The sequence below is a fragment of the Protopterus annectens genome, chromosome 3.part0 (genome assembly GCF_019279795.1).
Source record: "Protopterus annectens isolate FY-2018-M chromosome 3.part0, PAN1.0, whole genome shotgun sequence".
Lineage (NCBI taxonomy): Eukaryota > Metazoa > Chordata > Ceratodontiformes > Protopteridae > Protopterus > Protopterus annectens.
The window spans coordinates 863,997,867-864,023,598 of NC_056731.1; the positions used below are offsets into that span (position 1 = coordinate 863,997,867).

The following is a 25,732-nucleotide window of genomic DNA, read 5'->3' on the forward strand; positions in this document are numbered from 1 at the left end:
GCAGATACATTCTCACTGTTGTAAATTAAATTCCAGTCCAGACGTATCCTCCTTGCTTGCCCAGTTATTAACTCCCTTAACTCATTACTCCCACAACATGCAATAACAAACAAACAAACAAACAAAAAAATCAACAAAAAACAGTACTATGGTTTGTGACAGTTCACTTCCCAAACTTCTTGGGAGAAAATAAGTCCACACAAGCAATGTTCATCCTTTAAATTCTTTAATACTTTTCATGTAAAAGGACAAGTTTACTTTACAAAAAAAAAAAAAGTTTCCTCCCCTTCAAATGGGCAAAACTCCTTTCACAAAGTGAAAAAATAAACACCTCTTTAAGAGGTCTAAAAGATGCACCACGTCATCCCCTCATCTGTCCATGTGCAAAGAAAAAATGCTTACAGTACATACTGCTGCTAATATGGCAAGCCACAGAACTGTACTCTAAACTCAGTGACAGCATTTTACTTCTCTTCCATCAAACCCTATATAGCAGCTAATATTGCACCCATGATCTTCTGTGTTTTGCTACATAAAACTTTCACAGTCCATGGTGATAGCGATGCATTTGTGACAGTGGTCGCCAACAGTCATTTGGTTCTTACATTCCCTGAACCTATAAAAAGTGTTCAGAGCAGCTAATGACAAACTGATCATACTACAGGGGGTCACTAATGATTTCTGGTTCTATTTACAGCATTAAACTGCAGGTGTACAACAATACTGAAAAGTATATGTAGTTACTCAAAAAGTAAAGATATTTGCAACTGCAATGCAACACTTCCTCAGAGGAACTGATCTTCAGTTTCTGCATTCTGCAGTACTGAATCAACCTGCAACAGATGAATTCCAAATAGTTTGCATTATATTTTTTAAAGAAATGTTTGTAACTGTAACCTAAAGGCAGCACCTAGCCACCACACCTTCACCATGAACTGGAATGCTGAATTTTCCCTTCCTAATGAAAGCACAAAAAGATCCATTTCCATAAAAACTTTGGCAAAGTGTTTTAAAATAAGAATGACACTAAATCTTCAATATAAAAATACACACTTAAATGTTTCTTGTAAAACAACAATCAATGCTAGGAGACACTTAAAATACTCATAAAATTCAACAAAAATATACAAAACATTAAAAAAACATTGAACATACTAAAAATCAGAATTACATGCAAACTTTGGATTCACGCACACTTACTAGCAGTGTGCTGCAAACTAAAATGTAACATCAAATAAATTATATTGTTTACCAGATCAACTGATAAGCTTTTCAAAACCACTCGACTTTTTAAACAGCTTTTAAAACAGCAGTTCATTGCACTGCATTGCATATCCAAGACATTAAAACAAAAGCTGGTTCCTGGACCAGTGGAAGCATGTAGCTGTCAGAACGACAGCAATCCTTGTCAAGAGTGCTGGGAACTTCTCATAGTGCACATATACTGTAGAGTCCAATTTGAACATTCTTCCAAAATGAAAATCCAGTTCCTGGTCTTTAAAGCATGGCTAGATTCATCAGGCTGGTATAAGTAGGTAAATAAACGTGCTGAACATGCTCCACTGATGCTCTGCAAATAGGACAGGACTGCAAAACAGAAAACAGGCAGTTAGACATACACCCCTCTTTTACACGAGGTACATTAAACCAGTTCTACATTTAATGCACATTTACAGCAAATGCAAGGTAGACAAAACATTGCACACCTTCCATCCTACCGACAAGAGTTTGTGTCAAGAGGACAAATTAAGAATGAACCACATTTTTAATCTGGATAAAACAGGTCTGGAAAAATGTATGAAATACAAAGTATCCTTAGGGTTTTCAATATCTCTATATCTCTACAAGTACATCAGGATAAAAGACTCAAATACAACACTAAGGAATGGTTGGTGACCCTGTTGCTGGAGGAGCCAGCAGTCCAGTAACCAGCAAAAATGAAAATGGAGGGCAACTGTCACTGTTCAGCAGTAAACACAGGACAGAATATATAAAAGTTTAAATTTATGCACTGTAACCAGGATTTTGATATCATGCATTTGGGGACATCTGCAAATCTGTGCCTGTGACAACATAAGCACACCCATCAACTAAGTTCATTTGTTCACCCCATTCAATTAGCAATAAATCAGAATTATGGCAACTCAACAGCAGGTGGTGAAAACATCTCTGCAGGGAAAGAGACATTCTTACAGGATGAAAAACACAAACTACTGAAACAGTAAAATGACAATAAATGGCAGAATATGCTGAAACAAACTAATTTGAAGCGCTTTTCATCTGAAATACTATCAAAACTTCTTCAGAAACCTGAAAGTGATTAAACAAATAGCAATGTTCAAGACTTTTTAGTTTCAACATGCAAGTTATTGAGCACATACCATTTAAATCAGGGAAACCCTGCGCATTGAGAAGCAATTGCCAAAATAATTATATATATAAAAAACACAAATTTCAACACACACACACACACACACACACACACACACACTTTACTTTTGAATATTATTGAGTGAATGGTCACATATTGGTTTGGCATGTGAGATTTTTTTGTCATGTGATGGTTAAGAGGGATACTTAAAATGACTTATGCATTACTGTTTATGAAGATGTCTGGATAGTATTTCAGATGAAAAGCGCTTTAAATTAAAGACTGTTTCATTCTGCCGTTTATTGCCATTTTACTGTTTCAGAAGATTCTTAAGGGATGCTCTAAGGTTAAACTGGTAAGAACAAAAACAAAACAAACAAAAAAAAAGTATCTACTACATTTCACATTGATTAAAGAAACTACATGCAATTAATTGATGGTAAAGGAGCTAAAAATACAACAAAACGCTGAAGAGTGGTGCAGCTGGAAAGCGGGCAAGAATTCTTTTCATCTTCCCTGGGAACAGTGTAAGAAGAGCACCAAAAAAAGTGCCCACCCAAAATAAATATGCAATAAACCTAAACAATTCTCGAAGGAAATCACATTTACAAGCATTGCTTGCAGAGCTCCAAAACAAATCCACAGAAAGAGTTTTCCACCCTTCAACAATATAGTTTATCCAGGCCATCATCGATAACAGAAAAAATTCTTGCCACATTCACAAGATCTCCATATCCATTAACTTTACTAGAGGAAATGTCTAGACTGCAAATAAAGACTGGTAAATAATGGCCTCTATTCAAAAAGAGGAGAGAGATCCACTTCCTGATCTTTACGTGCAGACAACTATGTTGTAGATCAAAACAAAATCTAGTCCCCCTCTGCTCATAGCACATAGTTATAAACTATGAAAGCAAAACAGGGTCACTGTCCAGCATGTTCTCTAGAGAATGATGAAATTACTCGGCATGCCTCACTGAAAGGACAGCTAGACAAGTTTAAAGCCCACAGGAAGTAATCTACAGTTTTCAGAGCTAGTGACTCCTGGGTTGGAGGACAATGAAGTGCTTTCTCTACTTCAGGAACTATGACAACAGATGTCTAAAAAAACAAAAAAAATATATCCAAGGCTCTGCCTGATCACAAGGACCACAGTTATTAGGGTGCTCTTATGCACAGACTGCCTCAATATCCACCAAGGAGGACTACTACACTGTTCTGCATGCTTATATAGCCACCTATGGGACAGAGGAGGGAATTGGTTGGTTGCTGTACTGCTTGCCCAAGCTTGAAGACTTTACAAATTTGGGAAAGTCTGAAGGTGGAGATCTTAGCTGTATCTTTTGACATTAATTATATTTTAGACTGGGCACATTTCAGAGGCCTTCATCTGGGCCTTCCATTCACATGACATTGTCAAACTTGTATGAAGCCCTTACCTGACCAATGCATGTATAACAAGATGAAGATCTCCTGAAAAGGGAAAATTGAAAGCTGGAGACAAGATATTTCAACTTTCCTAGAATGGAAGACTACATTACAAGACAACTTTGTCTATACAGCAGGACGTGGTCATAATTAGGTTTACCTCTCACAGTATAAGCAGGGATGCTACTCTCGAGGAGACCATGGTCAGCAGAGGTGTTGGGAGTACCAAAATATAGTGACAGACTCTGGAAAAGTAAAGAGCTCATTCTTGGAACATTTCTGAAGTTTTAGAAGGCATAGCCTTAAAAGCAATATACAATAAGACAGTTCCTTACTCGAGCTTTCAGTCTTCTAGAATAATGATTCTGAATTTTTTTTTTTAAGGAATGTCTGCAAAAAGAATGTCCCCACCCCGCACCTACCAACCATCAGATCCCCATCTACCCATAGCCTATAAAAACACATTACATGTCCTCAGACTGTCAGTGGAGGTGGAGAAACCTGACTGGAGGAGCTTGCCCTCCAAGAATCCTGTTCCCTCTGCCTAAAATTCATCAGGCCCACAGGTCTCCAGTACCTTTGTCATCTCAAGGGCCTTGGGTTCCACCTACATTCAAGGGAGGACCCATAATTATCCCTAGGCCATGAACTAACTAGAATATCCAACCCATGTTAACAGAGCTCAGTTTATTAAAACGTCAAGTCTTGACACCATACCTTCACAACCAATTTGAGTACTCTGTCACCCACAGCGCCAACACCACCCACCCTAACAAGACTACTGAAAATACCTTTGTAAAACATATCCCAGCCTTCACTATTTTAGTTCAAAAGCCTCTGCCTGTTGACGATTAACACAGTGGACTAAATACTTGTAATTCTACCCCAGGAAAGTAGAACGGGCAGCAACTCATCCTTGCAGTTCTGTCAAAAATCAAACCAGGGTTGTCTGCACCACATTACCAGCACATCTGCAAGAGGGCATAAATTGTTAGGACATTTGCTGCTAGAAACTGAATAAAGATGGGCAAACCTATACAACATACAGTTAGATAGAAAAAGAAAACATTTAGGGTTGATGTAACAGAACAGAAAAGCATAAGAACTTTGCTTTATAATCTTAAAAATCAGTCCGTTGCCTCTTAGGGGGGGGGGGGTAGTTTACTACTGACATTCTGAATCCACTTCAACCGTTCAAGAAAGTCAACCTGAAAAGCTGAATTCGGGATTTTGAAACAGCAACCAAGGTGCCAATGAACACAATCAACATTATACATCCATAATTTGATGCATTTTACATGGCATCTCTCACCTCCTGCTCTACACATTAATTCTACTATTCTGCAGGGGGGGCCCCTGCACATTAAATACCATCTCTGAGATCGCAGTACAGTGAGGAAATGGACTAATTGGCTGTTCTGCACTGAACCGTGATCTCCCTGCACAACGTCAAACCCAAATACTCAAACTACACTACCCATTTGCTGTAGTGTAGTTGACACGGACTTGGAAAAAAAAAAAACAACCGCCATTCGACCAAATGCCAGTTGACAGATGCAGTTTCAAGGTTTCAATGTAAACCAGAGGAAAAACACTTAAGGTTGCACTCCCCCTCCAGCCAAGTTGCACCCCCCCTCCCCCTCCAGCCAAGTTGCACCCCCCCCTAAAATATTCTGTTAGAGCTTTATATCAGACAAGAGTTATGGTCAATCAAATGCAGCCAAAAGTACAGATTAAACCTTAACAATTGCTTGCTGAGGTGTTACAACATGAAAGTTTGATATAAAAATTGTGTGCAGCCAAAAGTACAGATTAAACCTTAACAATTGCTTGCTGAGGTGTTACAACATGAAAGTTTGATATAAAAATTGTGTCTAGACATTGATCTTGCCATTACAAAAATGGCCACATGACGTTCATTTTACTATAGGGTACGCATGCACACCTACATTTTCAATCTTGCAATTTTGCAGATGTGTTCTCCAGATTCACTCCAGATTCACCCCATCCCTGCCAAAGAAATTTAATTAATAAGCACGCACCTGAAGTTGACTGGCACAGGCATTACAGCAAACCATGTGTCCACAAGGGCAGAAAGCCGAATTAATTTCTTCCTCACAGCATGCCATGCATAGCATCGCCTCCTTCAGTTTTTGTAGCTGGGTTTGGAGGGTTCTACTTGGACAACTAAGACCCTCACAACTGCCACAGTTCAGGTTGTTCTCCGATGACTTCAGGGGAGAATTTGGAGTGCTGAGATCATTATGTGAAGCCAAGTCCACAATGCCAGCATTGTACAAAACCCGCCTTGCATGATCATAGACTTCCTTGGAAGTGCGTTTAATATCAAAGACGTACTTCTTGCCAAAGCTCACATTTTCACTGAATAACGATGCAAGATGTCCCTTCAGATCTCTACTGTACTGCATCATGACAGCATTTGTCACTGTATCACATCTGTAAACAGAAATAGAAAATGCATATAAACAGTTAAATGTACTACTACATTATATTTTGTAACAGTATACAAAGATTGAATTTCTCCCATAAAAAATGCAATTGTAAAATAAAAGCAACTAAGTAATCAGGTAAATATCTGCTGTAACAAGCCCAGGATAACTGGTGACAAGTGGCCCTGACTATCTTAAAAAAAAAAAAAAAAAAGGAACACCATTAACAGAATTCCCATACCTCCAGCCAGATCACAGTTAATCTGCAGATGACTGATTGCCTGGTATTAAACATCGCAGCAAACTCACCTGGGGAACAGAGGACCACTCAAAAGCATCTCTGAACTTTGACAGCCCCCAACCCCCCCCCAGATGGTGGGCATTTACACTTACCAGCCCTGCTATAAAAAGTGCCTTTATGGAGATGCTGCAATATAAAACTCAAGGTATGTAGATCAGGGCTCATGAACTTCAAGGACTAAAAAATTAGTAAACTAGTCTTCATCTGGATATCCAAGACATAGCAGTGCTTCATGACTGACGTGCAGGCATTTGTATGTTACATACCCTACCTAGCCCTTCAATCACCACCTGCTCGAATCTAGAACCACACTAAAAAATTAGATGAATCAAGTACAAGACTCACTCAAAATAGGTTTACTAAATACTTTCTTCTACAGAACCACTACGGATGTCCTCAGAATGATGGATATATACACACAAAAAAAACATGAACAGCTTCCATAAATCACAACAGTTATACACATCAATATATATGGACTTTTGAATGTTTTAAATATAAAAGAACTTGATACACATAAAAACTACACAGACAAATCAAGTCTCACTTGACTACTTGTCTCCAGACAGGACCAGAGTGGAAATCTGGCCAGGGCACTGGGGAAATTCCCATACTCTCTGCCATGGGCTACCACCAACCCAGGCAAATGCGGCATCAGTTTAACATCTCATCCAAAGGATGGCACACTCAGGAGTGCAGCACCCCCCACCCTTAGGATGCCCTGTAATGTCAACAACCAGTCAGGTGTAGAAATACAACCAAAAGCCTTCTATAAAGGACAGTGGGATACCAATTTGTTCTACTGACACTGCAATGCCAGGATTAAACTGGTGGGGAGGTTTTAATCTGCCAAAACAATGCAATCCCTCCCCATCAACCTCTGCTGGGATTCTTTGGCACTTTTTCCAAACAAAAAGTCAGGGTATATTTAAATAGGGAATTCCTCACATCCTTAATGTATACTACTGTAAAGTTCATAAATGCATAACAAGACATGCAAATGCTTTAGAATTACAAGTCTAATGGTCCTTTAGCTACTGGTAAAATGAAAATTAACTACAATTTTACACCATCTGCAAAAAGTTACACCGAGAACAGCTACATATTTAAATGAAACTGTATTAATATTTTGCTTAACGAAATTCAGACTAAAAACACATCTAATGAATGGATTTCTCCCCAATGCTACTTTCGTATATTCTTTACCAATAGTTTACTTAACTATATGGGAGTATCACTATTTACCACTCTCATTTGCATGATTATTTCTTATACCAGCATCACCAAGAATTGGTAGTAAAGCATTTACTTCAGTAAAACTTACTTATGAAATCCTTTTTACCCACATAAAAAAGGCACCATTTACTGTTCCCAAAATGAAAAGAGCAGGAGCAGCATTACGTTTGCCTGAAAGTCATTCATAACCCAAAGCAGTAGTGGTCTACAAACACTCCACAATGTGTAAAATATGGCAACAAGCAGAGGCAAGTCTGCAACAAAAAAAATCTGTATATACTAAAAATACTGCTGCTCTACTTTCTGAACTTCAGAGTATATATATTTTTTTCAGAATGAATCTTCCCCAGTGTGTGGAACTCTGCAAAACGTGCATCAGTAATTATCAGAAGCGGACCTCTTTACCCAATCTGCAGCACATCACAACAGCCTTTGCTGAAGTACAAAGTATTAGTCTCTGTAAATAGGTCAACGTGCAATACTATTACTTCTGCATGCAATCTAGACCAGTATATGCATGTTCACAGTCTCCAATACACATGCAGTACATACAGTTCAGAGCTTATTACCTGTAAAATGCGTGGGTTTCAGTTACTGCTCGGTAGAGGCCATTTGCAGCTCTCACACTGACAAGTTTGAACAGCAAGACCACACTGTTCCCAGACTCCTTAGTGACAGTTAAGTACATATTCTTCCCAGTCTGGGTAGCAATCTGAACCACAGAGTAAGGAATCCTTCAATAAAGATGGGAAAATGTTAGCCAATGGGTTACAGACTTTACAGCTAAATTTTACAAAACTCTGCAGTATTATGCCAGGTCCTTTGCAAAGTGAGACACGCAAGTAAGTCAAAACTAGATGAAAACCTTTTAAGTAGCTAGGACAAAAAAATCTACGCATCACGTGACAGAGTGCACCAATAATGTATAAAGAAAAATACACAAAAACCTTTGCAGGATTATTACTGTAAGAACTGCCTACCAGAAAGTACCTAAAGACTTGCTTAAAACCCTCACTACCACATCCCCAACCTCATATTCATGTAGCCATACCTTTCCTGCTAGATTACTTTTGTTGGCTACAGGAAGAGTCTCTCTGGCTTTGAGAGACCTCACTTCAATGTCCTTTTCTGTCAGTTCTACTTTTTGCTGACAAGGTATAGCCTGTGATTCAAATAACAGTTGCTCAGAATATTAAAATCCTTCCTTTAGTACATCAAAAATTAAGTCATATTTGTGCTTCGGCCATACCTTTAAGAATACCTTGAAGGTACGGCTGAAGTGCTATTGTAATTACAACTTGAGTCAGTAACCAACTTCAGTGCTCCTGAGCTGCCAGAGTGATTTGGACTCGCCAACTTTAGTGGCAGCTATTTTGGGTGATTGACCATCATCAATATAGTTATGTGCTTACCGTAACCTGGTAACTGAATCAATAGTTATGTACTTTCCTTAACTTGGTATCAGTGTTACCCTATTTCAGCATTCATCACGTCTGGGTCTTTGATCTGATCCGGTACTTTACAGAGTTGTTTCAAAAAACTTGACACATAACTAAACCAACTAGGCAAAGATAGTAATAGCACATGGAAAAGGGGGGTAGGAAGTGATGAATAATGAAATAAGATAACAGATATGCCAACTTATGGTAAAGTACATAACTACTGATCGGATGTGGTTATCCACTTCATTATTCATCACATCTGGGTAAGAATATCCAACTACAGAAAACCCCGAGTGACCCTAAGGAAAGACGTACCTGAGCTCTGTGGAGCCAAACGCTGCTTTGCTTCCAGAGACCCTATCCAGTTTATAATGAGCAACAAAAAGTGTGAGGGGTGGACCAAGTGGCCGCAGCACAAATCTCATCCAAGGACATCCTGGCAAGGAAGGCCAAAGTAGCCACACTGACCTAAGAGAATGCACCTTATACATGGAGCTGTCGGATCAACCTCAGAGTAAACCAGGGAAATACAACTAGAAATCCATTTAGAAATAGTCCAATTTAGATACTGCTTGGCCATACCTATTCATGGAAAAAGCCACAAATAATTGGCCAGATTTTCTGAAGAATTTATTCCCATGTAAAAAGAGTCTCAGCTTTCGATCAATTCCAAGGTATGGAGGAGATACTCGTCCTTACTGGAGTGATTAAGGAAAACAGACTAGATAACCTGGTTGAGATTTCTTTCTGTAGCTACTTTAGGCATAAAGGTGGGGCTAATTCATAAAGTCACCTTGTCCTTGTGGAAAACAATATATGGAGGCTTAGAAGACAAGGCCTGCAAAATTCAGAAACCCTCTTGGCAGAAATAACTGCTACCAGAACAGCGTCTACCACAAAAGAAATTTGAGAAAGGGGAAATTTTAAAAAGAGCAAAACCACCTAAAATAAGAAAATATGCTGACAAAAGTCCAATGAAACAACCCTTAACAGCACTGTGAGCCAGGAATCAACACCTGTAGCAAAATGTGGTACAGGAGATCTGAGGTTTGAAGACAGAAGGGGATTATGGGAGAAGGAAGGAGCTCGAGCCTTGAATCTACTCTGTAAAGTGCCGGATCAGATCCAAGACCCAGACATGATGAATAATGAAATGGACGACATCAGATCATGCTGTTTTTCAAAACAAAAGGAATAATCAAGGTGCTACGGAACCTGCTATTAAGCTATGAATTGCATGCTGTGGTGTGTGTGTGTGTGTGTGTATATATATATATATATATATATTTTTTTTTTTTTTTTTAACCAATCTCTCTCTAAATGACTGCATTACCTGTTAATGATAGCAAAATCCTCCTTGCAGAGAGAGATCCCATCTGGTCCAACTCCAATCATCAGTTTCTGCCCCTCACCGTCTCTCACAGAGTGCCATTCCACACCATAATTCTCCAAGGAGGACACTGTCTGTAGGGCCTGATACTCCGCAGTAGCCTGTCTCATACCATCAAGGCTCTTGTGCTTTGCAGTTATACTAGACACAAGGCAAGGGAAAAAAAAATTAGTACAGACAAACATCTTGTACATAGCAAAGTAGTATATAGCAAAGTAGTCATGTATGTAATCTGCAACTATAAACCTGAAGTTAATACAATAGCCATAATGCAAAAGTACACAAATTTGTCGGGAAAGCCAAGACAGTGAACATCAATGCGGGAATTTCATCAAGCAATGTGTTCTGATAATATTTACATAAAAAATTAAAACAGACTGGACTGAAAGTCAAGACCAGTCATCCATGTGGAGAAACATGCAAACTAATACAGCAACCGGGGGGGTAGACAGCAACATAGGGACTGCACCAAACCAAACGGATGTTTGTGCAGGGAAGGGTGCAGGACATCTGCAGAGTTCAGTGCATCCACATTACCGTCACATCATAGGCTTACACAATTACACCAACTGTGCTACAGGGAAGTTAACCAAACAATCCAGACACCAGTAGTATGAATGAATTACTCTCTCTTCCTGTTTTCAAATCAATTGTGTATCTTAATGTGTGTGTGGGCTGGGGGGGGGGGGGGGAATAGTACTGCAGATTGCCCATTCCTTTGTTTCCTTTTTTTCCCACCAGTTTCATCGCATAACTATCCATGAATGACATTACTCCCAGTTAACCTGGAATCTATACCCAATGACTCAGCCAGCAATGTTGTAAGGAATTTTGTTAGGCAGTAATCCCATGCAAGACAAAGTTTTTACAGTTGTACTGTTAAGACACATTGTCTTGTTATACATGACAGCTGCCAGCTAATAATTATGTACAAAGCCCAAGTACAGGTGACATTTTGTGCATGTTCATATATATCTGCATAACCCAGTTTCCATAAGCAGACAGTTCAAAGACTTTCAAGGTAGGAAATGTAGCACATGTCCTTTGCTCTACGGTGCTGTCTTTGCAACATCAGTAGAGAGGATATGCTTTTCAATGGGGAAGTCTTCTATCAATAAGTGGTCTATGCCTGCACCAATGTCCCCCTCCTCCAAAATTTAGACTCACATGCATCAAAGTGAAATACATAAAGTGAACAGCACATCTTTCCAAAGCATCAATTAGAAGTACTTTTTTTACAACTTTCCAAGTGTAACATTAATTTACTGCACTCCACGGCTTGTTTAGGGCTGAAAAATATCTATGGACTACTCCACCTGCCTCACATTACATAAAAACGTACAGATCTGCATTTTGAAATTACAGAAACTATTTTAGATATAGGTTACAAGTGAGGATTCATGCAGTTCATTAAAATATTAGCCAATGCCTTACAGCAATAAGGCAAAATCTGTAAAGAAGAATATGACACAAGTGATGCAGTCAGTTAAGACTGCTCAGGACAAAATGCTACTCCTACTATGAAAGGAAGCAGCAGAGGTGATTAACTTGGATGAGCCCAGTGAACTGAGTTCCCATTCACAGCACACACCAAGAACTGAAATGTGGCCAAGGCATCCAGAGCATACAAGTATATACAAGCAAGACACCACAAAGCCATGCGTGATGCTACACAGCTCAAGGCTACCTTTTCAAAACAAAGGCTGCCCCATACAATATTATATACATCTCTATAAAATCACCTTTCCAGCTAAAAGCTGATCAACTTGTTTGGATACTGGGAAAGAAGAAAGTGGATGAGCAGTGACAACTTAAAGGCAGTGGTTTAATTCGGCAATGCCAAGTACCCTGGTAACAGTTTTAGGTGATTAAGTCAAGGGGCTTTCTAAAAAGCAAAGGAACACAGAATGTTATCCTGAAGTCAGCCTCTATATAAAAAAGACCCATTCCTTGCAATCTGACCACCAGCACATGAGTTGGAGGCAGGGTTGCCAGACGTCCCTATTTGGGCAGGACTGTCCCGAGATCAGCAGCCTAATTCAGAGTCCCGCCCTGCCGGTTTAAATCCTGGCCAGCCTCCACTTTTTTTTTTTGATTGGCCCGTATATCTGGCATACGGGCCAATCAAAAATCGCTAAACATGGAGCTTCTTGTGTTCCGCATTAAACAGAAGTAGCTCAGTGTTTAATGATTTTTGATTGGTCCGTATGCCGGTATACGGGCTAATCAAAAATCGCTAAACACGGAGCTACTTGTGTTGAATGCGGAACTGCAATGCATTAAACACGAGAAGCTCCGTGTTTAGAGCAGAGCTACTGTTCCACATTAAAGACCTTTTTTTTTTTTTTTTTGGTCTTCACTTACCGTGAAAGACCTTTTTTTTTGTCCCTACCTGGCTGGCTGGAAATATGGCAACCCTGGTTGGAGGTAACAGGAACACAGGAAAAAAAAAAAAAAAAAAAAACACACACACACTCCTGCCAGACTACATACCTGTTCAGAATGGTTGTGGTGAGGTCCTCTGAGCAGAGCTCCTTATAGATGTATTTTGCAGTACACTGACTGAAGTCACCATATACTGCCTGGGCCAGCAATGCACTCAGCTCAACAGCTTGTTCTGGTGAACAATGCAGGTGGCCTGCCTGAAGGTCCTCCATAGCATGAAGGAAGAAGAGATGTCTACAAAACAAAACATCAGAAATTTAAATTAAATAAACAAACCATAACTGTGTTAGACATTCACTTTACAGTTCTCACCTCAAAAGTCTCATTCCACCTAACAACTTGTAAGACAGCATGGTTTTCAGAAATAAAATAGGCAAAACAGCAACAAGGAGAAAATCAGTCCCAATGTAGACAAAAGCAGGTTAAAATGCTTGAGAAATAACAATGGGACAACCACGGCAAAGCACATACAATTAATACTTCCAACACATCAAACAGTGGTTTTCAGAAATAAAGAGGACTGCAGTAGGACAGCTATGCCTACTCTATAGTGCCATACTGATACCAACCTCTGGACTCCATCACTATTTAATGATGCATCCTATAGGCAAGGGACTCAGAAAACATGAAAAAGACATGAGTTAACGCAATGCAAGCCACACCAGCTCATTTTTGCAAATGACCTGGTACTGAAAAAAAAGCAGTGCAGTACTGTATAGCTTGCAAGAATGAAGACTACTTGTGTCAGATCTCAATTAACAAGAACCATTTTCATCAAGCTATCATTTATTTATTTAACATTTGTTGACCGGGAATGTCCGACTAGGTTCCACAGAGCCTGTTTTCAGAGGAGGCCCAGGGAGAAACGCTCCAGATGCAGGTCTTTGGAATGTGGGAGGAAACCGGAGTACCCAGAGGAAACCCACGCGAACACAGGGAGAACATGCAAACTCCACAAAGAAGGCACCCCAGCCGAGAATCAAACCGGAGAACCTCTTGCTGTGAGGTGACAACGTTAACCGCTGCACCACTGTGCCGCCCATATCATAAAATATTAAAAGAACATACTAGTAATAATGCCGCTCTATATGTAACTATGCAGCGCAGACCCCATTCTAGGGAATCACAAACCATTTTCTCATACTAAAAAAATTGCTCGCCACAAGTTTGGAGCTACTTGGAGTAATAGGCCTCAGAGCAGCTCAGCAAATATAAAAACTTTCCCCATGGCTGCGTGGCTTTCCAAGATACCCGCCGGGGGGGGGGCAATCTTCAGCCAAAAGACCTCTTACACAGACTGATGTGCTCCCCAAACCACTACCCAGACTGACTGTTCCTCCAACCACCACTAAAGCTTACATTCTAAAAAAAAAAATTGCCTTCAAACAATAATGCAGCCCTTGTTAACTGTGAGAAAGAGTTCTTAGCTAATCCTTCTCTGTGGCTTGCCTACTGGAACATACCCCTAATGTCTGCAGCCCCAAATGAAGACCTATACCTGGACACAAACTAAACTAAAGCTTACACAATGTTAAAAAAAAAAACATATTTAGCAAGGACCAAGTTGTACAGAATTTTGCCATCCAAGACCCCTGCACAGAAAGGCCACTAAAATACACTGCTGGTAGAATTGAGCCTTGGGTAGCCCTTAAAACATGGAAGGTCAAACTGAAAGTGTGTGAGAGGAAGTTCGAAAGCACACCAGACATTTTCATGTCACCGACTTGATCTCTGAAGGTGATGACATTTCAAAATGGCAGAAGGGAGACAACAAATGCCATAAGGAAAACAGGTTCTGAATAGAGTGCAAGTGGAACCCCCCCCAAAAAAGGTCTTGCAGACTTCAAGAGAAACAAAGTATGAAAAAGAAAACATTCAAGACAAGTACGTTGTTACTGAATGTTTATGCCCAAAGTCAAAAACTGCTGACAAATACCAGAGACCCCCTGAATGGCATTTTTTTTGAGGAGCTGTTGTATTTTCTGGTGCGGTGAGAAGTGTAGAGATAGATATTTTGGTCCTGACCAAAAAAAAAAAAAAAAAAATCATTTTTTGAAGGACTACTCTACTAGACCTTCTTGGGCATCTTACACTACTCCAAGAGGTGTAAAAAAAGAACTTTTTTGTTATTAGAAGCAGACAAGGTACCACAACTCAAAAACGAAACATTAAAAGTAATATTACATCCAAACGGAAAAGCTTAGAGTGAAAAATTATGTCAGCTGATCATGGTTGTGTTGTTTAAAGATTTCATTTCAAAATGGTTCTGAAGTTGCTCTTGGCTTACAAAAGAACAAAACTGCTAAACTTCTGTTCATCTCCTGTTTTGCAGCAAGTGTTGGGAGTACTCATGCACAGTTATTCATTTTACTTGTTAGCCAAGGTACAGCACCGATCCCATTGGACCTTTCAGTCTCAGCCTGGGATAAAGCCAATACAAAACACAACTCCAAGCCAGATTCCAAAAGACCTGCTCTCCATGTTAACGGAGCACTTAAAACGAACAGCAAGTCTCTTAGAACTGGGCCCATTATATAGACAGAGAACAATACATGCATTATACAAAATGTACACATCCAGAGTTAGGAATACCAGACTCAAGACATTCTCACAGCAACCTCCGCAGTGTTCTACAAAATAAACACAAAATTACTGTGACAGCCAATTACACTGCTCCCTCAACTACAGGCTTCACTGAAATTCAGGTCTTCCTGAGATACCAAGAAACCTTGCCTCATTGGTCTGTTCTCTGGGACACCTGCACACAAAGATTAAAATCACCTCTGGTGGGCCCAGCTCCATCCCTGAAGGGTACAAGAATGCAATCTCTCAGGGTTTCATTACTGCAGCAAGGTGCAAGGCCAACACTGATCCTTCCCCAACCTAAGGGGCAGCCAACAAAGGAAACAGAAGCATACATCAAATAAAAAAAAGAGGTACAAGGACATCCTACCACCTGCGAATGAGCAGACAGATCAAAAACCTTACTGCTATGTACAATTTCCAAGCTTAAGATATTCCATTTTAAAGAATTGTAAGCAGAAAGTCATGATTGTTACCATTGGGTCAGTACTTCAGTTACTAGGAAACAGGGTACATTAGCTGAACACGGAGTGGTGTGTACAATCATTTGCACTGAATTTGCCAAAGCCTGCCACTTTAAAACTGCAGAAGCCTCACCTGTGCTTCCATATAGCACAGTGTGGTTTCATTGTATTTCAATGTACAAGTCAATACCATGATCACTCATGACCCTTTCATGTCAACATATCAAAAGAGCACAGAGGACTTTTTTTTTTAATCTGATCTGGCTAGCATTATCAATAGAAGTTGAATATCTTTTTGAGGTAGCATGTCATGTCAAACCATGTCATAACAGGACCACTCTCAAATGAGCTGCTTGCTGGGTCACTTATGTGAAGTAGTAGTAATCAATTAATACTGTACCCTTTTTTCTCGTCATTGAGACATTACAAGTGTACAGTTTTCATTTATCAATCTCCTTCCCTCAAAAAGGAAAAAGAGCAAGGATATTACCCTATTTTTAGTGGAGGCAGTATCGGTCAAACAGCAAAGGGACCACAACATGGTACAACTTTAAAGGTTGGTGCACCCTCTTAGAAAAAGGGAGTATTTTAATGGGAAAATAGCATGCCTGTGTTTTGGCCTGAAATACAGTATTAGAATTTCACATTTTTATTCTGACCTATATGACACACCCATACACAGAACTGTTAGTCTCTAGCACTATACAGGACATCCACCTGCAGGATATCTGACCAATGCCAGGTGAAACAAATGTCCATAATACAAGTCTACTACAGTACTCAAACCAAGAGTTGGCCCATTTTTCTGAGGGCATAAGCATTAAGGTGCATTTTTTTAGCTCACCACACAGTTGTTACTACCCTAAAAAAAAAGTCTCACAATAAAATATGGAGAGAGACTGTGATAAGCCTTTCATAGATATACACCAGAGGCTTTGGGTGCATATACCTTTACTGCAGTCTTACCTTTTGCATTATACACCACTTCACATGCTACGGTGAAGTCGGCACAACAGTGGAAGTATAAAAAAGTGGCCCACAATACTTCTCCACTGCAGTACTGTTTCGTCACAAGTACAAACTCTTCCATGCTGTAGGTTTCAGCGAGTAATGCAGAAAGTTTCACGTTTAGCACAGTGGGTCATGGATCCCCCCCCCTCAAGGGTAGAATGAGTTTAGAGCATTAGCGCTTTGAAGAGGGACAGAGACATGGACCTTTACTGATGCATACTACAGCAACATGTGTAGCGGTGTTCACTGGCGCAAGCTGGCACATTGTATTATAGCAGGTTTACATTTCAAGTGCCACACTTCTGTGCAATGTATAGAACATAGTTACATCCCAGAATAAGCATTTACACAGAAGTCATGCAATTTGTAACTAATACCTTTCAAGGTGCAAGTGGCTAATGTTGGAGGGATCAAATTGAAATATGTTGCACTGGAAGCTCAGATTAAAACTGTACTCTTACTTTGTGAGTAAACACCCCATTACCTGAAAATGGGTAAGAACTCTCAAAGAAACTTCCAGACAGGCCCCAGTTGCATTAGTTCATATGCTTTGCTTCTCCAGGCCAACATTTTGTTCAGTTATTTGACTTCTTTGTGGGAGCGGTAGCAGAGTTCACTTCTGCTCAACATGCCAAGTGAAATACCGGCATAAATAAAACTCCAAATACATTTCTCCCAAATACAGACTTTTATGATGGGATTTGATTTATGTTCCCTCCCTAATTTAGGTTCATTATCCACAAGCTATTATTACAAGAGAAGACAATGTGTCTTTAAAGCTGGAACCACCAGCTTACTGCATTCTATAACACAGAGGTCATGACATTCTGAAAGGTTTCCTTTAGTTAAAGTAGTCAGTACCACTAGTTGTCTTGTATGTTTTGAGTGCTGGTTTGCAAAGCATATTTTACATTTTTTCAGGCTAAAATTCAAGCATCTGTAAAAGATACTAATACGCTCTTATGAAAAAAAGAGAATGTTTTGTACCCAAGCCTGGTTAGTCTGTGCTTTATGATTTTCTTCCTGTGTATAGGTAATCTAAAATACAAAGGGAATCAAGCTCATTGTGCCATCATAAGGCAAAGTTGTTTGTGTGTATGCTTTGGAGGGGGGCACTACATCCCAATATCAGAGGTAGACATTTCCCCTCTGTTTAGTAGAACAGCATAAAGTTCAGAGACCCAATCAGTATGACAGTGCAGCTAGTCAAAATACTCCCATCTGTTCATCTGGCATCTGTCTCACAACTACAGAGACCCAAAAATACTGCAGCTTCTGAGCTTGTGTAAACGTACCTTATCACCAGTAAAAAAGATGGAACTCAAGACTGACAAAAGAATCACCAGCAACAAAAATTACTTTCTGCGTCGTATTTCAGTGGGAATTTTCACCCTCACTAGAAAATGTCTTGCCTGTTGTGGTTAGAATAAAGTAGATAGATGCTATGGGGCAACAATAATACTTAGAAGAAAATCCCAATATATGCGATACATTTATAAAGAACCCCACCAAAAAAAAAAAAAGCCCCAGATATATTTATGAAGACCCCCCCCCCCACAAAAGGTTGCATTCAGAATTTTTAATGCTTCTCACAAAGCACATTTTATGTACAGATGTCCTCTGTTCAGCTCTCCTACAGTCCCGTCTATGTGAATAAAACACAAACCTACCAAGTACAGGAGCAAGCAGGATAAGAAACAAAATGCAGAGTTGCATCCCTCCACTTTTAGTTAAGTCTAATAAATGTACTGCAAAATAAACACACACAAAAGACAAAAAGGTATCACAATACACCAAGTGGAACTAAACACAATGTTTTTCGGTTATCAGCTGTGCAAATCTTTCAAAGTGGAAGTATTTTCTGCCTTGAAATCAAGAGCAGGCAGCCAATCCAAAGTAGGGTTTCATATGACACTTGACGGCCATGGCCCAGACAGTAACAGCTAAAGAAAAGAACCTGGCTCTCATCCAAAACTGAAAAGGTTACTTTCAGTCAAACAACTTGGAAAAAAAAAAAAAAAAAAAAAAACACTCCCAAGATCCCCTCAGCCTACTGACTGCTTACTTAGCCCTTACATCGCACTGTATGCACAAGTTCCATAAAACTACATTACACTGTTAAGATAGCAGCTGGCACAATTGCAAGCAATGCATACATTTTTGAAGTCACTACAGCATGTTAAAAAAGGTTGCACCCTACTGCTTAGTATAAACAGCAGAGACCACTGCACTTCACAAGGGGAATTTTCTTCTACAGAAAGCATTTTTGCACAAGTGGCCACCGTATTAAGCACAACTTATTTCAAGCACTCCTACTAAAAATCATTCTACCTTTACAGATTTTTCATATTACTACCACATCCCAAGCACCCATATAATTCAATATTCTACCACACAAGTAAATAAAAGACACCCACAACTTTATTACTGGATGCTCGCCAGTGTTCGCATATACAATTTTTAAATACTGCCACAAATATACATTTACACCACTGCACGTTTGTGCAAGATAAAGCAGCATTCACTCTTAAAATGTTTACATGTCGATGAGGAAGCATAACTACTTATAATCATTAAATGCAATAAAACAAAACAAAAAAATTACTGTTTAGAAGACATGTACGTGAATTTCAGATACAGACTAGAAACAAAGGACATATACACAATACATCAAAATTAAACTGCAGCTGCGTATAAACACAGCAAGACACTGAACATGAGGTGGTTAAGGGTTCAAACAGTAACGGATGCAGTCCAGACCAGAGTCTTGAAAAAGAAAGAGGGGGGTATTACATTACTAGATATGCAAGGTATCCAACAGCAAACAGACTAGTCTTATTTTTCTTTGTGGTTCATATCTGTCACAACTTTACGCCAGAATAGTAGGTTCATATCTGTCAGAACTTTACACTAGAATAATTTACAAACTAGCAACTCTATGCAGAATTGAATCAACTATTTTTTTTACAAGAAAACTGTAGAAATCTCAAGTTACTGCTTTCTTTTGGTAGCACAACTATGGCACTTGCAGATTTTAATTAAAACCTTGCTTTTATGAAGCTACAAAGCACTAAGGAAAAAGAATAAAAACTCAAAACAGACCTCAAGCAGTTCAGCAAGTTCATGTGGGAGGTGCCACTTCCTGGCTTTTTGAATAGAGTGGTTTCAAATGACCTACAGTAACTCCAAGATGAAGGTTACTATCGGACATTCTAGCAGGCAAAATGTAACAATGCACAGGGAAGGGTTACTATCGGACATTCATACAAGCAAAAGTAAGTTAAGAACCTCACCCCTGGGGCTTCGAAAAGCTACAATTTCTTGAAACAGGCAGTGATAAAAAAGCTCTTGAAGTTAGCCCTTCAACTCTTCACAACTTCAAAACTTACGGCCACAAATCAAAAAGATGGCAATCTTGTTTTCCAAAACAAAGTTTAGCTGACATTTTTCTTATGAAAACAGTTTAACAAAATTAAGTGTGGTTAAATACAGCTAGCTTAGAAGTACCAGCTTGAATTTACTTCTCCATTTATTTATTGCCAATGTGACTTGCAATCAACTTCTGCCAGACATTTCTCAGACTAACTAGTGTTCCCTTACCTCTCAAAAGAATATGAAAACAAATAGTAAGTGGGGTCTCAGCTAACCTCATCTAGTTTTTCTACATAATACTAAAATATTCACTAACTCTTATGTTCTACTATAGCTGTTTCTTACATTTAGACTACACTACATTCAAAGTCCGTACCTTGTTTGCTCCTGCAGTATGAGATGAGGTTCCACAAAGAACTTGACTCGGAGTTTCATTCTGTAAGGAGACATGCCTTCCATTTGATGGGATATCCGGTTTCTAAGGTTCAGCCATAAGTTCTCTCCTTTGCTGCCCAAGAACTGAAGCCCAAAATAATCTACTTCGATAATGCCCAGCTTCCTACAAACCTAATAGGGAAATAATTATACATTTAATAACAGGGATACATTTTGCCCTTAGCAAACAAAGCGCTCAGGGCATTTTTTTTCAAAATGTTTAAATCAAAATCAGATCTTGTATGAAGCATGTGTGGTTTTTTTTTTTTTGTATTTTGAGGTGGGTTTTTTTTGTATTTTGGTGCTTGAACAGTCATTCAACAAAATTACAATTCTACTCACCATTTCCTCTCTTAAATGTTTACAAGCATCCCAACTAAATGAAACATTACCAAAATTTGGACCCAGTGTTAGTCATTATCCTTTCATTTAGTGCAGCTTTGCCTTTAACATTTCTCCAGGCTGTCAGTTTAGGATCACTACACTTTTCCACAACACTGTCTGTTAAGCTAAAGATACAGGCACACACAAAAACAATATGCGACAAAATATATTTCTTCATCTATATTTCTAACATCTGAGCTTGGCAAAGATGCCACCCCCTCCCCCGACACACTTCACTGGAACCAAAACAATGGGGAAGGATGAACAATAACATAGGAACAGAACACAGTAAATACTGTAATTGCAACACTGTATAGTATAGATAATCTGAATCAGACCTTCCAAATATGCCTGACAAAGTCAACAAGATTCCAAACACTGCCTGTTATACCCCTTATTTTAAAAAATTCCAAACACTGCCTGTTACGAACCTTATTTTAAAAGGTGCCAATTTTTGCTTTGTCCCACTTCAATATCAAAAGTCAAATAATAATAATACTACAGTTAATCACATCACTTTTTTAGAATTACAGTGCTTAACCAGTTTAATTATAGAGCCAATCCTCTCTTAAAATGAACTATCTGCAAAAACATGAATTTTATAACAAATAAATACCATTGTGTTGAAACTGCATACAATATGGGATCGCAAAGACCCCTGCATACCCTCAGCTCTCAACTAAATGTCCACATTTTTGGTCTGTTCCTCATAAAATTTATGGTTTTCTGGTAAATGACTGAAGTCACTAAATAATGACATGAATTTCATACTTCAAATCCTTCAGAAACTGCGTGCAAAGCATACATCCTGTTAGTCTAAGAATTATCCAAGTTTATAACAGCAACACTTTAATTCTATCCCTATCTTTGGGCCTTTGTCCCCGTATTATTTTAGTCTTTGTCCAGATTTCTTGCGTTAAAGAGGTATGCCTATCTTATCAATCTCTTATCTCGCCAAATGAACTAGAAATCAAAAAGGACACACACAAAACTTTTCATACGATCACAAGTCAGCGGACACTACAAAACTAGTCAATTACTAGTATGCAAAGGAAAACATGTTTTTTTTTTTTTAACCATCGTTTTAATTTCCAACACATTCAAAGTTTATAGTGCTGCTGCCCCCCCCCCCCAAAAAAAAAAAAATACTTGTAACCACAAGTAAATAAGCGCGCCTCTGACTGCAAATCATGTACTTTTCAAAAAAAAATACTTGGTTCAATATATAGCCGCCGACCTTCCCAAAGACCATCTGACACCCATCAAAAAAAAAACAAACTTCAGAATGATCAACTCCAAAATATAATGCGTCTCGGGGAAAAGGACCCCCTCGCCATTACCTGATTGAGACAATCCTCTCCATTCGCCTTAGCATCAACCTCAACCTCCATCACAACAGAATCCGGCCTGGTCACATAACATAACATACTGATCGGTTGGAATTTAGCAGTCAAGAACTCAAAATTTCCAAGACACGAATTAAAACGCATAAACAAACAAATAACAATTAGAATTCCACACGCAGACACCAAAGTCTGCACAAATCGTTACAGCTGTTCCACTACTCGAACATAAATGCACAGCTCCACTCCTCGACGTTTATTTGTTCCGTTTCTGAAGTTGTTCATTTTGTGCCACCCCATAACTTCACGTCACTTTTCGGGCATCTGCCAATCAGAGCTTCACTTCAACGTTTCGCTCTCTCCTTAACCAATCCAGAAAAAGTCTGTGCTGGTGGTTGAGGTAGCTGTTGCACTGCAAACTCTTACTCTGTGCTGCCCTCTCTTGGTCAGAGGACAGCTATAAACTAGCATATTTGGAAATAATTGGAATTTCGTCCTCATGTTCACTATTTTCATCTGCTTAGACGGACGGAGAGAGACTATATGTGTGTGTGTATCTCTCAACCTATTAGCTCAAGAAATCTGGACAAAGCCCGACATAATGGGGCACAAAGACCCAAAAATAGGGACAAATTTTAAATATTGCTCTTATAAACTAAAAAAAGTTTCTAGAATAACAGGATTTGTATTAGCATGTATTTTCTGAAGGATATGAAGTCTGACACTCACATGCATATCATCATTTAGTGACTTTGATCCTTAGATCATCCCAGTGATTTGTCAAAAAATGTAGTTTTTATGAGGAACAGACCAAAAATATAAGGCAAAAATCTGGACATTCTGCGAAAATCTGTATAGCTGAGAGGTTATACACACACACACACACACACACACACACACACACACACACACACACACACACACACATACTTCACACTGCTCCACTGAACTTTTGGTCTGATTTACTGTAGCTGTGAAGTCAATGCAAGATTGAATAATTCCCTTTTTCCTGCAGTTTTTAGTTGAGGAGTACAAAAAGATGAGAAGAAGCCATCTCAAACACTCTCTTTAGTAGTATTTTGTTGCATTTGTTAGACTGGTAGTATAAAATGCCTGCTTATTGATACTTTGGGAGGTATATACAAACCGTAGTCAGATTTAATTCTTTATACATTAGGGATAAAGATGAATACCCTTCCAAGAAAAGGAATATTTCCAAATATTGACACAGTGGTGTTAACACATAGTGATGTAAACTATATAAGAACGTATAGTTAATAAATGTTATGTGCATACGTGAATCATAACTGTACTCACATGATAGGAAAGAAAGATCTCATTTGTTATATGCTTGGGACCTAGATGAATATGCACCCTCCTGGATGTCTGTCTGTGTGTATTTACCATTATCTAGGAAGTAAAAGTAGAAAAAAAGAATGTTTATGAATACTGACACATTGACATCCATACAGAGTAATGTAAAATATATAGGAAAATGTAATTAAAGAATGTTGCATGCATACCCATACCTGTACTTAAACAGTAGACACTTTGCAAGGATGAGGAGTGCAGACAGAAAAATTGCATTCTGAACTTATGCATGACATGTCTCCCCCACCTTACAAAAATGTACACACTTCTCTAAATGATACCTCTTGTATGCACAAGGAGTTTATTCATCATTTTTAGCTGTTGCTTCTACAGTCATAAACGTTTTGTTTTTCCAGATAAGTAAATCTGTTTTCTGGTAAGTAATCCTATCTTTAAGCAAATTGTGCATCTATCTTCTAAGATGTACACTTTAATAAAAATGTGCATGTACAATAAAACAGACAAGGGATATGCTGCTGCAATTTCCATATGAACAACTATAATTTATATAAATATAAAGTTGCATTAATTACATTTGCATAAAAAATGAAGGTCCACAGTTAAACAGTAACGTTATATTCCTGTTAATCTGATTTAGCGAAATGTTCCATTACTATTGAAATTTTGAATGGCAACAGTTCTTCAGCAGAAAGAGCAGACAGAGGCTGGCATTCTTAGATGAACAGTGTGTGTTTGCTAAGTCCTAGTCCTTTGGAGTCACTTTATGGGGTGACTGATAACTAAGAAGTTGTGCATTTCACATTGTCTTTGAATCCCTGCATCCCCTGTATCAAAGCTAGTTAGCACTGCACCATACATGATTTGCCCATGAATCCTAGCAAGTGTGATCTACAGTCTTATGTATCGGTTATAAGTTGCTTATTATATCATGGTTCCAAAAGTGAAATTAGCAACAATTTCTGCATCTAGAATGCAAAATGTCTGTTCTTTTCTATAAGACAATCAAGCAATCGGTGTAGACTCACAGTACATTAAACATGATAGTTTTTAATAATAAATGTTATGCATTACTTATCTGTAGTGCCATAACTATTACAAATAGCAGACAAGTTAACTCATAAATTTGGATATCTTTTTATAGCACAGAGAAATGTAGTAGTGCATTCCTACAACATCAGTTGAGATTTAAAAAGACCTCCATACACTAAAATTTCATCTCTTTCCAACCAATACATTATTATGAAGAGGTTAACCCAGGAGGATACTGTACAGAGTAGATAGTAACCTTTCGATTACACATTTCCCATAGATATACCTATAAGGTAATGATGACATTTGTAATATTTTGCTTTATAAAACAAAATATATACTAAAACCAGTTAGCATAAGGTTGCATATATTTTGATAGATTTGCAGGCTCAGAAATTATGTAATAGATCTGCCAGTGAGTTGTCATTACAAATTAAACACTGAGGGGAAAGTAGTTTACCCATTGCAAACAATGTATGAGCAGAAAAGTAGGCATTGTGGAGCAGCATAAATTCCTAATATGTAAGTTTTACATTGGACAATATTTTGTATGCATTGTGTCAGATAATCGGCCATTCAGGGTGCATGCTAATATCTTCAAACAGGGAGCTGCTGTAACTGGAAATATTTATATCAGAACATAAATTAGAATTTATAATAGAATTATGTAGAAATGAAAAAGCATTTTTTTCTTGAGATAGTTCATCCAAGAAGAT

The 25,732-nt window shown here is 38.6% G+C and overlaps 1 protein-coding gene across 1 annotated transcript; it reads right to left on the minus strand.

The window, feature by feature from the left end:
• Window positions 1–209: 209 nt before the first annotated feature.
• LOC122796600 (myosin regulatory light chain interacting protein) lies at window positions 210–22,918 on the minus strand. Its single transcript, XM_044065203.1, has 7 exons — window positions 22,653–22,918; window positions 20,870–21,060; window positions 13,112–13,297; window positions 10,562–10,759; window positions 8,356–8,520; window positions 5,842–6,256; window positions 210–1,587 (listed from the first exon to the last, which is right to left on the minus strand). The coding sequence occupies exons 1-7, from the start codon at window positions 22,800–22,802 to the stop codon at window positions 1,498–1,500; spliced, it is 1,395 nt and encodes a 464-aa protein (XP_043921138.1). The 5' UTR covers window positions 22,803–22,918; the 3' UTR covers window positions 210–1,497.
• Between the last annotated feature and the right edge of the window lie 2,814 nt (window positions 22,919–25,732).